The 18321-nt window shown below is 34.9% G+C and overlaps 1 protein-coding gene across 4 annotated transcripts in view; it reads left to right on the forward strand.

Annotated features, from left to right (window-relative positions):
• Positions 1 to 17743, forward strand: part of LOC121368970 — a 58304-nt gene extending 40561 nt beyond the window's left edge. For 2 of the 4 annotated variants that reach the window (XM_041493745.1, XM_041493744.1), the window contains exons 9-15: positions 884 to 1019; positions 2901 to 2956; positions 6816 to 6910; positions 10945 to 11100; positions 12094 to 12221; positions 15923 to 16056; positions 17579 to 17739. In XM_041493745.1, the coding sequence (XP_041349679.1) occupies positions 884 to 1019; positions 2901 to 2956; positions 6816 to 6910; positions 10945 to 11100; positions 12094 to 12221; positions 15923 to 16056; positions 17579 to 17641 (768 nt within the window). In that variant the 3' untranslated portion in view covers positions 17642 to 17739. Of the gene's footprint in view, positions 1 to 883; positions 1020 to 2900; positions 2957 to 6815; positions 6911 to 10944; positions 11101 to 12093; positions 12222 to 15922; positions 16057 to 17578 lie in introns of all 4 variants that reach the window. The other 2 variants (XM_041493743.1, XM_041493746.1) reach the window with 2 other exon arrangements.
• Positions 17744 to 18321: the final 578 nt, after the last annotated feature.

Consider the following 18321-nt stretch of genomic DNA (forward strand, 5'->3'; position numbering starts at 1 on the left):
TCATGATACGCAATCGGCTATCGAGGCATTCTTAAAATGAATGCTCTTTAACTCAACCATATGCGTGGGGTCTACAAGCCACGCAGTCGATCCCGCTTACGTGTATGAAACGTTGGGCTAACCTGACACTGGCTAGTATGTAGTAATGTATTAATATCTGTATATTGTTTGTTTTTCTTCATACATACAATATATTATATATATCCACACATCAATACATACATACATACGTACATACATACATGGATGCTATTTTATGATTTTTTAAATACAGTTGTTAGGTAAACGAGTGATGTAACAAGCAATAGTGAAAATATGGTTTTCAAACATCACTCGTTGATATTAAACAAATTAAATGCTCTATTTATTATAGGTACTGTACGATTGCTTAAAAAACATTTCTTAAAAATATGAACAGAGGTTGGTAATAATAAAGTAAAAAACGATAACGTAACGTTGGAACTCAGTAATTAAACCATAATACATGGGGTGGTGGGGAGGTGGGGTTATTGAAGCCTGCATTTTAACTTTCGGTAACAAAAATATAAATATCGTTTCGACATTTTCACTGTAGCTTAAATGCAATGAAATATGATTTGACAGTGAAAATATAACTGTTTATAGAATATCTCGTTTATGGTTTCTTAAGATCTATATATTTTATGACTATGTAAATAATTATTTATTTATTTATTTTAGACAAGACAAGACAAGACTTTATTTACACTCGGGCCGTTACACAACGGCATAGGACAATAACAACGACAATAACAGATGAATTCATAAGTGTTGCTCCACAGAGAAAGCAGCTGCTATGATAAATCCAATTGAATCTATATATTTTATGACTGTATATAATAATTTATTTATTTATTTATTTTAGACAATACTAGATGAATTCAGGAGTGTTGCTGCGCAGAGAAAGCAGCTGATGATAAATGCAACTGAAGCAATTAGAAATGAATTGAAAGACATCAGTATAAAAGGCAAAGTGCTGGTTGCCTTGCCAAGTGCTTCAGGTATTAAGTTCAAATACGTTCAGTGTATGCGTTCATTATTTTCGTCCAACCGCAAAACCTTTATATACTAACAATTTTGTTGTTACATATTACCATATATTCAATAGATGTCTAAGCCATTGGTACAATAAATACGCAGTGAAATAAATAGGTGTATATTATTAAATTTAAAATCATTTGCACAAATTCGTTGGTTATTAATAAAACAATGTGCTCTAGTCGTGTCGTTAAACAAAACAATCTAACGTTTACGTAAAACTCAATGGGTAGGTGTAAGGCAACTATACCCTCTTGTCTCTCACTAACCACTTGTCATCTGACAACTAACCCACTGCCCTGGACAGACAGCCCAGATAAGCTTGAACCTTAATTGGATATAAACATGAAAATAAGTTCAAAGTGAAAATGAAAAAGTATTCAGCTGTTAATGAATCACAAAAGGAATTATGTTACATTTAGAATTAAGCAGTTCACCAGTAAAAACAGAGACCTGGTACTGACAGGATTCGAACTTACTGCGATCACATTTGACAAAATGTTGTCTGCCTTTATGTAGATTATATACCTGAGATGCGTGAATCATAGCTTTGAGCTCCCCTCGGCGGGACCACTGTTGTTTTTTCATGTCAACCATATCAATGGCCATGGTATGTGCTGTATTTTTTTGTGGAAAATGCATATAAAAGATCTTTGGTAATAAAAGTCTATTGCGTGTTTCGTATGAAATGTTTACCGACACTACTAGAGCACATTGATTAATTAATCATCCGCTATTGGATTTCAAAATATTTAGTAATTCTGACACGTACTCATCAGAGAAAACCCGCTAGTTTTCCTAATGAAGCAAAGGATCTTTAATATGCACTTTTCCCACATACAATGGGGCGAAACGTAGCCCAGTGGTAAAGCGCCCGCTCGATGCGCAGTCGGTCTGAGATCGATCCCCGTCGGTGGGCACATTGGGCTATTTCTCGTTACAGCCAGTGCACCACAACTGGTATATCAAAGGCCGTGGTATGTACTACCCTGTCTGTGGGATGGTGCATATAAAAGATCTCTTGCTGCTAATTGGAAAGAGTAGCCCATGAAGTGGCGACAGCGTGTTTCCTCTCTCAATATATGTGTGGTCCTTAACCATGTGTCTGACGCCATATAACTGTAAATAAAATAGTTTGAGTGCGTTGTTAAATAAAACATTTCTTTCCTTCCTTTTTCCACATACAGGAAAACACATACCATGACCTTTAACCAGTTGTGGTGCACTTGTTCGAACCGGGAAAAAACCTAATCAGTTGAATGAATCCACCGAGGTGGTTCGATCCTGCGACGCATGCATCTCAACCGACTGAATTAAATCCCGCCCCTATTTCGTATGAAGACATAGTCCCAGAATCATAATATTGGACCGAACTTACAAATCCTGTTTATGTCTTACACGCGCGTAACTACATACATTTACCATGCTTAAACACCTACATTTAAGAAAACCGGGCTTCGTAAGTTCGACCCGATATGTTTTGAAAAATCATCCAGTCGCTGATGGTTAATTGATCTATGTGTTCTAGTGGTGTTGTTACACAAACATGAACATTTAATATTTAATTCTCATCTCGTATGCAGATTTAGTGTATGAAGACTGAATAAGTGAGTGAGTCTGTGAGTACAAGTGGGTGATTAGGATCATGTATGGATAGAATTATGTTTGTATCGATGAATGAGTATCAGCTACTTTTCAGCTACAGTTAGTTTTTTGGTTTTAATTTGTCATGTGTAAACTTTTCAAATAGTATGATTCAAGCGATACGATTTCCTACTTCTTGTTTGACAAATTTATTATAGGATCTATGTGTATATATAGATATCTTGCAATCACGTTTGCAGAGCTTCCCATAATTGAATTCACTAAGGAAGGGATTACAAACATGTGCCGAAAACAGGTAATGTAAACAATTATATCTGCATTTGTTGAGGTATCTATCATTTATAATGGCTATATATATAATTGCTCATGCCACTGAACTTCTAAATATTAACTTGTTTGTTACAGTATTAATATATATAGATAGATAGATAGATAGATATATAGACAGATAGATAGATAGATAGATAGATAGATAGATAGATAGATAGATATAGATATAGATATAGTTTTGCCGAGTTGTAGTAAAAATATTAGGGTGTGACGTATGTTTTCATTTCCAGTAAAGGCTGTTACAAGTTTATAAAAATACTGAAACAAGGAATAACGACCAATAATTGACTCTTTTGAATATTGACGACGTTCGTGTCATTTTCTCTTGAATAGTGGTATGATTTGTTTGATTTCTGTATAGTGTACGTGCTGAAAACATTGAAATAACGTCCCATGTACACTGAAAAAAGAAACAGTTTCATGTCAAACTATTTATATTTAAATTATAAAAAGATCTTATTGGGAAATCCAGAATTTAGTGAACATAAAAATGAAGAAATGACTAAAACTACTTTAAAATACATAACTGCTACTAAACCTTTTTGCTAAAGTTAACACTAATTTTAGGCTAGAAATTCCCCAATCCAATGTAAACGTTCTGTACCCACACCCTTTTCTCTAAACCTTCTCCTTTCCTCCTCTTTGTTCAAGTCTACTATGTAGGGCTGTGGTATTTAAACATGTATCCACATGTAAAATGTAGGGAGAGGTCTTAATGTAGGCTAAGTCTGTTGACCAATCCCAATGGCCGATTTCTCGTGCCCGTGTTAGGTAACACCAGGTTATAATATAACCATGGGTTAACCATGGGCTACGTAATAAGCTGAAAACCTTAGCCTACACACACAGGTCGGTGGTTTTTCTCATGCTTATAGACGTGTTATGAAAAACACGGGTTATCCATGGGTTACCTGCAGGTCTGCTTCGGTTGCAAGATATATAAATGCACAATACACATGTTACGTTTACAATAATGACTGAAAAGAGGGTGAAAAAAAAGTAAAATGTTTGTGAAGCTGACAAAACGCTTTTCTTAGAACTTATTCGTACAAACGTTAAAACAATCAAAAGTAAAAAATCTGATATGAAAACTAATATCGGCAAGCAAAATTTATAGCATGAAATAATTACAAAATTTAATAGTCAGTCATCGTTTAAACGAGATTTAGGACAACTGAATGAGTTATGGAAACGGCTAAAATACAAGGCCAAAGAAGATGTCTTTAAACTTAAGAAACACCAGAAAGGAACCGGAGGAGGGTCTCCTATGGCAGACATTAACGAAACAAGCCAAACAATTCAAGGGATGATTCCAGGTGAATTTATAGAATTACTAAATCCGTTCGATGGCGACAATGTCCTTCAAGCATCAATACTGCCTACAGAAGAGTCGACCAGTGTGAGGTATATATGTTAAAACATTCTTAATCATCCCCGTTTGCAAGATTGTAACATCGACTACACAAAAAGAAACAAAATTATTTTAATAGGTGACGTTTATCAATGCAATAGTTAATAGGTTGGTTGCCCAGTCTTCAATACAAAAATAAAGAATGTTTTTATTCATAAAATTGTTCACTACAACTAAAACAATCAGCAGGCGCGGATCAAAGGGAGCTGGATACGCACCCGGGCAGGGGATCGATTTTACCATCAAGCCTGTAGCCATGATTTTTAGAGAGGAAGGTCGTTTAGGAATTTAACGGGGTTATTATGATAACAAAGCAAGGCATGAAGTCTTGTAATATGCTCCCCGGAATATTTCTAATTTTGGGGTGTTTAATTTTGGTATTAGGGTCTTAGGACCTGCACTGTGTGTTGACTATTAGGGGTTCAGTGGCAACATAGGATAATGCCCCATCACTCATTTACACGTCAAATTTATTTACCAGTATAAAAAATCACTGACCATACAATACTTATACTTTTTAATTTTTATATAGCTTGAATGATACAGAAATTAATGAACCAGAGTCTCCAAAACTCCCCATTTCCATGCCAAAATTGCTCCATCTCCAATCGACAAAACCCACTGAAAATCCAGCCCTATAGCAGGTTTATCATGCAGTGCAATTGTAACCTGGTGGTAGCCTAGGGTTACCGAACCTTCTGCACGTGAAACGAGCAGTGAAAATAACCCATAGGTTAACCTGAAGGTAACCCGCAGGTTTTCATCACCCACCGAAAACCCAGGCATGAGAAATCGGCCCAATATGTTTTTGTAAAATAAATATTGTTTAAACCAAATGACATCATCCTTGTCTTCGGATAAAGTTCGAAATTTTTAGCGTAGGTATTTTGTAAAACATTTTGCAATGTTTGCAAAAGTATAATACTTTTTACTCATTACTGGAAGTACAAAGTTTACAGTAAAATAGATTTACAGCTCATAGTGCATAATGTTGTTATAAAGTTAACAGAAGACGGTAACAGAACAGAACTTTATTTACACACACACACATATATATATATATATATATATATATATATATATATATATATATTTTTTTTTTTTTTTTTTTTTTTTTTTGTTTGTTTGTTACAGAACTAGTTTAATACATTTGCAACAAAATATATTTTATAGTGTAATACATATACAGTAATTCGAAATATCTACTTTTTAAAAATATATTTAAATACAGAATTAATATTATCAATAAAAAGATATAGTTTTTTAATAACAGATACTTTTGGAGAAGTAAAGAGTTGTTTCCATTTCATAGTGTTTGGCCTAATACTGTAGTATATACCTATGTATAATTTTCTTTTATTATCAAAATATGGATAGTGAAATTCATCATCTAGATTGGTGTTACATAGAGGACATACATAGTCTATCTTTTCGATCAACATTTTGCCATCTCCCAGTTTCAACAGGTAAAAAATTATTACTTGTTCGAAGCGACATAAAATAATTAGCATTTTATGAGGTAAATGAAGAAGATGCTTTTCTAACGAGAATGTTGTCTTGAATACTCTATAAGAAATGCATTTTGTAGACGTATTCAAGTTATCACGCCAGATTTGCAAATATTGGTCTTTTAACCTTTGAGATACTATATTAATAAACACTTTTTTATTAGTTATGTTATGACTTAACCAATAGTTTCCCAATCCAAGTTTGTTTAGAGTTTCATTAATGTAATTTAACCATTTGAATTTACCCGTTTGTTCGGTTGCATTTGTTAGCATGTATTTTGTATAGTATAGCTGAAATTTTGCTTGATTTACTTGTTATCAATGCAGCCCAAAACCCGAGCATTCTAGTTTTTATTTTAATTTCTAAAGGGTAAATACCGAATTCGCCATAAATCATGGGTAATGGAGTACTTTTTCTAACTCTCAAGATATCTCTCAGAAAATTTAGCTGCATTTGCTCTATAATTTGGTTGTTGCCGAATCTCCAGATGTCTGATTCATACAGAAGTATAGGGACAATTGTGCTTTCAAATAATTTTTGGTAAATAAAATGCCAAGGTATTTATAGCTGTCTACTATATTTGTTTTTATATTATTTAAATACAATGTTTTGGCGGTGCCCTTGTTCCGAAGATAACAATTTTTGTTTTATCGATATTAACTTTTAATTTCCACTTATCAGAGTATTCTGAGAAAACATTTAAAGATTTCTGAAGATCGTCAGCATGCAAACAATATGTTTCTGTGTGTGTGTAATTATGTATACGGGTATTTGAAAGTGCCTCGATCATTTATGAAAGGCATCGTTGGGTGATGCGAACTCTTGATACATGACCTTATTATGGATGAAGTAAAGTGGCTGTAATTGTTTTCATTTGTGATTGTCTTTAGATTTTCTGTTTCAGAACCAAGAACCTCATTGGTTAACAGAATGGAAGAAAAATGTCACTACAAATTACTTGATAACAGAGACGGAGAAGTCTTTCCAACTTGATGTTTGGTATGTGTATTATTCCAAATATTTAACAAGTTCGATTAAGTATCAAAACGTTGCAGATTGTGACAGTAATTAAATGGAGCAGACAGTCATTTGAGAGACCATATTATATCATCTCTACCCTCTTCCACTACAACGTAATATCATGCAGTACGATCGGCACGAATTTACTGCAGAAATATGGGCAATCATTGAGGCCCTGGGAGAAATTAAGGATTCATATGCATACAAATATATTATTTTTTACAGACTCACTTTCGTGTCGTCGGGTATTACAATACATGTAGCTGGAGCATCCATTGGTTGAGATGGTGATACGGACGTGTGTCGTTTTATCCATTGCCAATAAAGATGTTATATTTTGTTGGGCACCGATCCATGTTGCACTGAAATAAAAAGGCAGATTCTGTTGCGAAATATGTTTTGAATGTGTCCCATGCCAATATTGGTCTTCCCTACAGTGACTTTAAATATCATATCAACCAATATATTCTTTCGACTTGACAAGATGATTGGATTGGTGCGGTTGCAAGCAAGCTTCATTCTGACAAGCCAGTCCTAGGAGTGGCAGTCCTACTATAGGCGGTGTTGGAAGGATGAAGTAGTCTTGAGCCGTACCCGCGTCGGCTACGCACATTTGATACATTAGTTTATTTTATTACCTTGAATTTTGTATTTTACAAAATGTTAATATATACTTACCTTGATTTCCCTTTAACTTGGCACAACAAAGGTCTAAAACCTGCTTGTAATTTAGTTAAACCACAAGGTGCAGTTAATTGTTGTTTTATTAGGAATATAACTTAAACGTTAATTATATTTATTTAGTTTCAAATAATAAGGAGACAGACTGTAACTTTGGGAATTCCAAATCATATTAAAAAACGAATACAACAATAACAAATTGCAAAATTATTTATTATTTATATATAGAGTTATTTCAGTCTCCTATGTCGCATATGGCAAATAATGATCACAGTAGAAACATTGCCACAAACACAATGGGCCAATTTCATATGTCTAGATTATCGGTGGGTTTTGGAAACATATGGTTTAAACCTAGGTTAAACCCTGGGCCATGTTTACTGTGCATTTCACATGTCTGGTTTTCAGTAATCCTAGTTTAACACTGGGTTACAATTGTATTGCTTGTTTAAACCTGCCCTTGAGGTGGTTTTTCGCTGGGTTTGCTCAAAGTAACTTTTCTTCATGGATAATTTCGGCAGCAATACAGGCAAATTAGGGGTGGTCAGTGGCGTACTCAATATCATTGTTTACTTGGCTGCCAGGTGCCCCCCCCCCCCCCAATACAAAATCCTGCCTACGCCACTGTACAGAAACGAATACAGGGTGGGGGTAGGGGGGTTCGAACCCCCTCCCCTTTTAGACAAGATGCCCTTTTTCCTGGGTTTTTTAGCACGACTGTATAATTAGATCCACCCCTTCACCATGTTCGTGGCGAATGAACAACAAAGCGCCTGAGATATATAGAGGATAATAAACGAGATACCAGTTATTATCATAATTATGTCCCGAATCAAATCATTTTTAGTTGTCGCGAGCTTTAGCGAGTGACAAATGAAAAGTATTTCACTCGGGACATACATTGATAATAACTGGTACTGACTGTGCTATTCTATTTATTACCCCAGCTATGTTTTCTCTAAACGCCTTTATTTTAGGCGCACATGCACGTACATGTAGGCTATAGAAACAATGTAAATCACTTTACACACTGTTCTGGGTATTGCTATAACTTTGCATTTTAATCGCGTTCACAGATAATTTTCAAAAATAAAAGTTATCGTTATTCTGCTAAAAATGTAAATAATGATTTGCGTTAAAATGACATTTTGTTATAAATTTAATATTAAAACAGTCGTGAACGCAAACTCATTAAAGTACATGACGTCATTTTGTGTGTTTGCCAAATCGCGATGATGTTATATTTAGTATCGACAAAGTCATTGGTTTGTAAGCGTCAAATCATCCAGTAATATTGTTCGTCACAACACTGCATAATATTTCTCATTGAGAAAATATGGAAAATATTTTCTCTGTTATGAGTGGTCACTGGGGGTAATAAATATAGTTATTTATTAAATTATTAAAACTACACATTTTCTTCATGGTGTATTAACTGCACGAAAACAGGAAGTACTAGTAATGAAAGTTGATCGGTTACCACCGGTATCAAAGCAATAAACGTCTATCATAGACTGCAGTCTTATAATGACATACTTTCGTGTTTGTCTCGTCTTAATAAAGGGGGAACAAGGCGGTACAGGCCCACAGTTTTGAAAATTTGACCATACGTTATCTCGGTGCCCTCAGGCATACGCGTCCCATCTTTTGTTTTTTAATATTATGTTAGAATTAAAGGGAAATGCCAATAGCAAAACGTTTATTCATATTTGCAATATTACCAACAGCTATGTAGGGATTATAACTAATATTGTGAGTGAAATGATGGAAATACATGGTGAAACGTTTTCAGGCCAGCTCATTTCCCCAAACATGTCCATCATTTTTGACAGAATGTAAAGGTTTGCTCCACATTTGGGGGGGGGGGGGGGGGGGGGGGGGGGGGGGGGGGGGGGGGGGGGACGGCGGGCGGGGAGGAGGTAGCTAATCCTCGAACGCGAATGCTAATAATATACCGGTAACGAGTTTCAACTACAAAGTGATGAAGTGTAAGCTATTTCTCGCTTATGTCTCTTTCCAAATCTGCGGGTAACCCATGTAAAAAGCGTGGTTTTTTAAACACGGGTAAAACACACACATATGAAATACACCACGAGTGTATGTCTTGGTCAGGTTTTTCAGCGCTTTACGTAAACCAGTGTTTAACCTAGGTTTTGATATAACCAGGTGTTTCGAAACCCAGACATATGAAATCGGCCCAATGTTTCGCAATCATACGAACAATTACCACATATACTAATCCTTATCTGTATATGTATTGTGTAAAAGCTGACGACAGATGTTTCTGTGGGAACGATCTGGGATCGTTTAAACATCTATTTGTCTCTTACACCTACTCCAATCACATATGGAAAGCATTTGAAACATGGTTTCATTCATAAACATAATCGTCAATAAACTTGACTCCTTTGTAGGTAGTCCATGTTTAAGTGTTTTAATAAATCATCTAATTGTTATAATAATGTCCATACATAGTTGTAAATATACAACTTAGGGAATTCAGGGTTAATTCCATTATGGTGTGTACACGTACATTGTTAATATGTTGTTTTCTGTATGGAGATTGCAGAATAAAATGACACCCACACCCACAAGCCACGAACAACTGTAAAAGTAACAATTCATTGCAACAAACTTTGTAAAAAACCCACAAAAAACCTTTACTCGATGGCTACCAGAATGCGTCTTGATTTCGTGGACTGAATCCTCAAGTCAATTAGTCTAGAAATTAATTACTGAATATCCATCTGTGATTATACAGCAATGTTGAATTGACCCTAGTCTAATTTAGTCACTAACTATGAAAAGAAACAGTATGACTATTATTATTATTATTATTATTATACATTTCACCTTCTCTTGCATATGTATAACTGTAGCTATGCCACTTAACACGCTTAAAGGGACATTCATGAATTTGCTGCAATGTTTTAAGATGTTATCGACTAATAAAATAGTTCTACGATTAAACTTACATATTAAATATATTTTCTTGTTTAGAATATTAGTGGCTGTATATTAAACGTGTTTCTGATCGTTCTAATATTTGTACTAGGTTAATTTTCATTTTATTTCCTTTTTTTTTTTTTTTTCGTACATACGAAATTATTTGAAGACAAAATCCAGTTTGGGCTTCTTACAAATATTAAGACGACCAGAAACACATTGAATATACAGACGCTGATATTCCAAACAAGAAAATATATTTAATATGCAAGTTTAATCGTAGAAATATTTTATTAGTCGGAAACATCTTACAATGCAGCAAACTCGGGAATGTCACTTTAACAAAAGGAAACTATGATCAATGTATTTAAAAAAAATATTTGTAGCCTGGAGACGCTGATGTCTGGACAGACTTTGGGTGTAATTGTCGGGGATTGCTTGGACCAAGCATGTCTTCAGAATAATGAGTTATTGGAGATGTTTGCTGGATCTGACAAATATTCGTCATGTTTCACAACAGATTTGGTGTTGCTAATAGCAAAGTAAGGCTCGGTGTGTGTTTGCGAGCGTGTGTGTGTGTCTGTGTGCGTGCGTGCCTGCGTGCGTGTGCGGTTAAAACAAATGCTAATGTCCTTCCCTTTACTATTTCTCATCATTGGTAGAACATTCGCTTATGTTGCGATGGGTCGAAGGATCGATCACCCATGATGGTACTAAATGTTTTTGTCCCAGCCAGTACTCCATGACTAGTATATGAAAGGTGATGGTTTGTACTGTCATTTCTTCAGCGATGCAGGAAGGAAAGGAGTAAGGAAGGAAGGTATGTTTTATTTAACGATGCACTCAACACATTTTAATTACGGCTATATAGCATCGGAATGGGGAACTAAAGTCAAATATGACAGATGTGTTGGAAAGTTACATTCCCAGACCACCAACACCTTATTGACCGTTTAAGAAATGAAAAACGCATAATTTTAGAATTATTAAAAAAAAGCCGTGATTATTCCTGCTAACTGTGTAGTTTTCGTCGCGTCCGGTACTCTAGCTTGGAAGGAAAGATGCATTGTCCAGTAAAGGATCTCCTTGGGAGAGGCTGACCTCCTATAGACGAGGCACCAGATGAAATCGACCACTATTTTCCAAATGTCCATTAAATTCTGCATTGTGCAGAGATACGATTTGATCGTGGATTACGGCTTTGTCGTTCAGATTAGAAAAAGGACATAAAATACCCCCTTGCTGGGGTTTTTGGTGTTTTTAGTAGGAATAGTATTTGTGGCGGCTGCGGGTTTTCGTTCTTTCTCTAAACAAGTGTTCAATAACGATATGTTAGACACCAATATTTAACAGCGGTAGTTTAAAAATGTGCAGTGGTTTTGTTAAAACGATTATTGTTCTTTCCTTTCATATTCACAACAACATTTAAGTTATAACTTACGTTATTCCAAAACTTTGCCTTTTGTATATAGTTGCTCACTTCAGAAGATCACTCATCAATCTTTTGTAGACATTATATCCGTTATACTTTACAGTGACCGTTCGTTAACTGCGCCCATACTATCCCAAATAGGAATGGTGAACCCATCGCAGTGTGCCTCTGACTTTGTGGCTAAACTTTGCGATCTGGTACAGCGCAGGGCAGCAGATATTACAGCGTCAGGTAACCTTTGTTTTCACTAGAATTGTTATATTTATTTTTGAAGAAAAAACCCTCATTATTTGTCGTTGAGAGGCTAAGTATTTAAGTATATCTAAATATGTTGCTGATTTAAGTATTATACATTTTGCGACTTGATTTTAAATTGCATTGTGGTGGCCTTTTTTTTTATCAAGACCTTTTGTGTGTGTGTGTGTGTGTCAAGCAATAAATACAACAAAAAAAAAACCCCACAAAAGCAAAGACAAAAATAAAGGAAAAAACCAACAACAAACAAGCATCCATCCATCCATCCATCCATCCATTCATTCATTCATTCATTTATTTATGCATTCATTCATTCAAGACAGGGCAAGGCAGAACAGGGGGGAAACCCAGAACAAAACAAAAGCAAACAAACAAAAAATGAGAAAAAGAAAGAAAGAAAAACACAACAAAACAAACAACAAGAACAACAGCCTTGGAAAAGACCCCCGCAACAACACACCTAACAACTAATTATGTATTGTTGTCATATTAACGTATAATATAAATATTTATTATCCACATGGTTCAAGATATAGAGGAATATATAATTGGTATGACACACGTGTGTCATAACGATTTCACGTGGACTTACGCGGTTTGCGGATGGTACATTGACCGCATTTGACCTGACCTGACCTGACCTGACAAATGACTACTTTTCTACGTCATTCATAAAATGTCATCAATGACTGTACAAAAACAAAGTATCGTACGTGCGAATTTTGACGAAATATTTTAATTCATCAAATGAAATAAGCTAACAAGACTGCAATAAACATTTTGTTTATTTTTAATAGTAATATGTCAAATTTACATAAATTACAGTTTGTATATAGCCTATAGTATATATTTACAATCGTTGCAGACGACAGATATAGCAACTTTATCTATACCAGATATTTCGGTAAATTCGCTAGTGAAAATTGACGGAAGACTTAGTGGAAGAGTTATAAAAATAATTCTACTATTAGATACATATAATATTTTTGTATGCAAAACGGATGAAGGTATCAAACAGGTGGCCAGATACAGATTACGAGTAACTGCGGAAAAAGTTTCCAAAACATTCCAAAACTCGCCAGACGATCCATCGGCTTAATACCTGACGAGGCAATAAATGACCTTATCACTGATGATTGTTTTTGACGAACTCGCACTCGGCGAACCTACACACGACAATAACTCGAAACGATTTCAGCACATATCCGACAAATTTGAATAAAAACACAAGCAAAAAACAAAATATGATACGAATATATTGTATTCTTTTCTCGCCGAAGTCGAAAACGAACGTCGATGTCTTCAACACATTCCACCATCTGATCGTGACAAGTTATTGTGCAAGTTTTTTTTATAAGCATTAAAAAAGCAAACGGCGAGGAGTACGAGCCCAGTAGCCTACGGTCAATGTTATCAAGTTTTGATAGACATTTAAAACAAAACAAATATGGCACATCACTGATAGTCGACCCAATCTTCGCACAAACACGTCAGGTGTTAATATCAAAACAAAAACAATTTAAAAAACGGAAGGCAAAGGAAATTTACCTTATCAGGCAGATACCATTTCGGATGATGAAATAGAAATCCTATGATCGCGTAATCAACTCGGTACAGACAATCCAGAATCCTTACTGAACACACTTTGGTGGCTAAACACTGTACACTTTGGAATGCGATCGGTTACTCCACACAGAAACATGTGCTGGGGTGACATCAGTTTAAAAATGGACACCGATGGAAATGAATATTTACAAATGAGCGAACGAGACAAAAACAAGGACAGGCTCCGATAGAAAACTCCCAAATAATCCATCTCGATGGATGCCCAGTTGAAATATACAAGATATACAAACGACTTCGCCCATCTGATTTTTGAATTACACTCATCCCTTTTACTTGGCGACTGCTTGCAAAACGAAACCGTTCCCAGGTCAGCTATGGTTTAAAAGGCAACTGGTTGGGAAAAACAAGTTGGGTACTATAATGAAAACCATGGTTTCAGCAGCTGGTTTGACTGGTAACAAAAAACTAACAAACCACAGTGCCAGGAAACATTTGATTCAGAAAATGCAGGATAACAACATGACTCAAACTCACATAATGCAAATTTCTGGACATAAAAACGTTCAAAGTATTAATAATTATTCTCGGCTGTCTGACGAACAACATAAAAACATCAGCAGTATCCTAACAAAAACAAAACACAACAGTCAATTCCCGCTTGTGTCAGCAACATATTCCTCTGTCCAGCCACTTCAGGCATCTTTGTGCAGCAATTCATCTTCGGATCTGTCTACATCTACAACGACATCTAATTCACGTGTCCACTCAATTTCATCAGAATTCGCGCACACAATATTTGAAGGGAACATTTATGGTGGAACATTTCATGTGAATGTGGGTTTTCAGCCTGCCAAGTCGCCTCCCGTTAAAAAACGACGAATCCTCCCGATATCAGATTCATCAGACGATGAATAAAAACACTGAAACAAACTCAATATTATGCTCTACGTTGTTATTTTTGAATTATCTTTATTAATTTTAATACTTGTTAAATTTTACAACGAAAATCCCTGTTTCTTTAATGGTACTTCCCATTGTTGACGTTTTTATGCTTCAACATTACAGGGTTGTCGGGAAGAATATGAAATGGCTGGGAAATCGGAGGGTTTGTTGCGGGAAATCTTTTTAAAATATATCAGTGTGAATATTGTTTTTTGATTCACTTTCGGGCGATTCAATGCCCCATTTAATTTTTGTATGTTTGATAAAGTACACGACGTTTTAAAGAAAATTATGAATTCCCAACGTTTATTTTTGGTTTCATCCGTTAATTAAAACCTATTTAACTGTTAGATTTGATAAATCGTAGGCCTTGTTATTTAAATTTTTTTAATTTAATGCTAACCGTAATATTTTCTCTACAGTTATTAATATTAAAAACATACAATTTATGGTACATTATAAAATATCCCTTTCTACTAATCTAAAAAAAGAAAAGAGTGGCCCATGGTCCCAGGGGATTTCCTCTCGTGATGTGTGGACTTTTGGGGAAGGGGTGGGGAATAGTGGTGGTTGTAAATTAATGTTATGATGCATAATAATAATAAAAGTACTACTACTAATAAATATGAATATGAACAGAAATTACGACAAAATTGGTTATATTTAAATTATTCTGTATACACCAAAACTATTGTGCAAAAAGTATCTGTCATGTCAACTAAAATTGACAATGAACAAATTTAAAATAAATTTGTATGAAATAATGCTATTTTCATTTTATTTATTAAATTTTATTGTGAAATATCAATTGTTTCCTTTTATTTTTCATTATCAGATTATATGGAACTATTTTCTATGGGTGCAACATTACAACGGTTGTCTTTCAGCGACCTGTCAGCTGATCTTACATTATGTGGATCCTAGACAACGCAATCGGTTCCGTTTCTTTAAAAAATGCTTGTTTTATCGTGTGGATAATAAAGAAATTAAAACACTCGCGCGAAGATCGCACGAAAATTATGAAACTCGTTTGTGAATTGTGTTATCCCCCTAGCTCTCGCTCGGGGAATAACACAATTCACAAACTCGTTTCATAATTTTCGTACGATCCTCGCGCTCATGTAATAATCTCTATGAATAACCTAATTGCAAACTGCATCTATCCACAGTTCTGTCAGCGCTAATGAATGTATCAGAAGGTTTTGCAGTTTGCCAAGTTTTTGGATCGTCTTTGTTTGACCACAGTGTCAAACATTTGGATAAAGTGAGAACAACAGTTGAACAGCTGAACGGCTCAACTAGGGTATGCATTTCTTACTTACATTAGTGGGAACTAACTCGGTAGAGTTCTTGCCTGAGGTGTTTGGCTCGTAAGATCGAATCTCGTATGTGTACCCATTATCTGACTGGTTTTCTCTTCACAATCAGTGTCCCACGACTGGTATATCAAAGACATTCGTATGTGGTATATGTTGTCCAGTATGTGGGAAAGAGCACATAAATGCACCCTTGCTGCTAATGGAAAAATGTAGGTAGGTATCCAGCGACTACGTGTTTGAATTGCCAAATGATCTACGTCAATTAGCCTCCGATTAATTAATCAATATGTTCTAGTCGTGTTGTTAAACAAAAAAGCTTTAAAGTGACAGAGCCTAGTTTTTCAAACACTAAGACCCTAGTTTTTCAAACACTAGGGCATATTTTTCACTATTATAACTTTTTTTGACAACTAAAATCATACTCTACTTAGAATTTGTTGTTTAGATTATCCATTTCCGTACATTCGAAGTGTCTCTGGACATCCTGGTGTTTTTAATATCACAAGATGCAATTTTCATATTATTAAAAACGCACTTGCGTCTGAGAAGTAACAGTTATGGGAGTCGACTTTTAGTCTACTGTTAAGGGTATTTTACCGATTTAACGTCACAGACTCTTGTTTCACTCTGTTGTAATTTTATCGTAATGTGTTACAGGTTTGTAGATTAAGTTTTTATAACTCAGTGTCCATTGTACTGGTTGAAACCAGAGTCTGCGCCTTTAATTTTGTTACATTTTTGTAACTCACAGGCACAGTTTTCACGTATGTATATAAATTATCATCTTCTGGTATGGTAAATATTAAAGGTACACAATATATACTAGTACATTAAACACTTAAAACATATTGAGAGAAAATGTTTTAAAATACAGTTTCGTTAAATGGGTGGTCTGTGTCTTTTTTTCTTACATTGAACTACATTTGGTCGAATATGTCTCTAACCAACCACTAAACGTTAACCCAGACGGTTTGCTTGAACCTTTTAAATTTGGGAATAAAAGAAAATGAATTACATGCTGCCATTGTCTGCACTGACAAATAAGATCGTACATAACAAAATATTTAGTAATTCACTTGTATAGGATTGGCTTGAAAGAGATATAGCCCAATGGGCCCACTGACGGGGATCCATTCTAGATCGACTGCGCATCAGGCGAGCGATTTATTTCAAAGGTTTGTGAGCACAGGGCCTTGTATCACAAACGTTCAGGAACCATTTCGTTTCTGTGACCACGCAAATACATGTCTTAAGACTACACCACACGATACGAGTGCATCGTACGAGAATAGCCTCAAAATAACCGATTGCATAGCAGCTGATGGAATCGTAATGTCGGTTTTGTCAATCGGCTATTCTTGTACGAGGCAATCGTATCGTGTGACGTTTCCTTTAATCTGAGCTACGTGTATGTGGTTATCGTCATTTTGTTAATCTCTCTGACCTATGTCAATTAGCTGAGTTTACGGCTGACCACTAATATAGTCCTTTTTTGTTTTATTGCAGCTAACACAAGTGCACCTTGAAGACCATATTCTCATCACAGCTACTAGAACAGATATTGCTTAATACAATGTATATCAACCTGGGTGTTTTAAAATTGTCTTACCATGTACAACTGCTACGATGCAATTATTGTTTAGTTAAAGTTTGTTTATATATATATATATATATATATATATATATATATATATATATATATATATATATATATATTATATACCATGAGTTATATCGATATAATAGTACACAGCCAGCAAAGTGGTGACATTTGGAAACTGTCATGGTATACGATTGATTAGTTTCTCAAATTGAACCTTTGAATCATTTAATGGAAATTAGCATTAAAAATAATTTTAATGATATTTCTGTAAAACAAATATATACATAATAAAAAAATTAATACATAAATAGAAATAAATAAATACATGAATTAATTAATTCTTTAAATATTTTGTTTGAATGAATGAATAAATTAATGAATATTTAATAACGACACCCCAGCACAAACATACCAATCGGCTATTGGGTGTCAAACAAAAGTAAGTATATGAATAGGATAAACATTGTTTTATGTACATCCGTGTCTCATTGTTTATGGAAACTGTAGAAAGTTTCTGCCTTTGATATCTGGCTTAATTTGTTCTCTCTCAACTTTTAGTCTTTAAACTGGACACCACGTGTGCATAAATGTCTTACAAAGCCAAGGCAGACATTTGATAACTTATTAAACCAAACCTTATTGCTTA

Source organism: Gigantopelta aegis, chromosome 3, assembly GCF_016097555.1.
Source record: "Gigantopelta aegis isolate Gae_Host chromosome 3, Gae_host_genome, whole genome shotgun sequence".
NCBI lineage: Eukaryota > Metazoa > Mollusca > Gastropoda > Neomphalida > Peltospiridae > Gigantopelta > Gigantopelta aegis.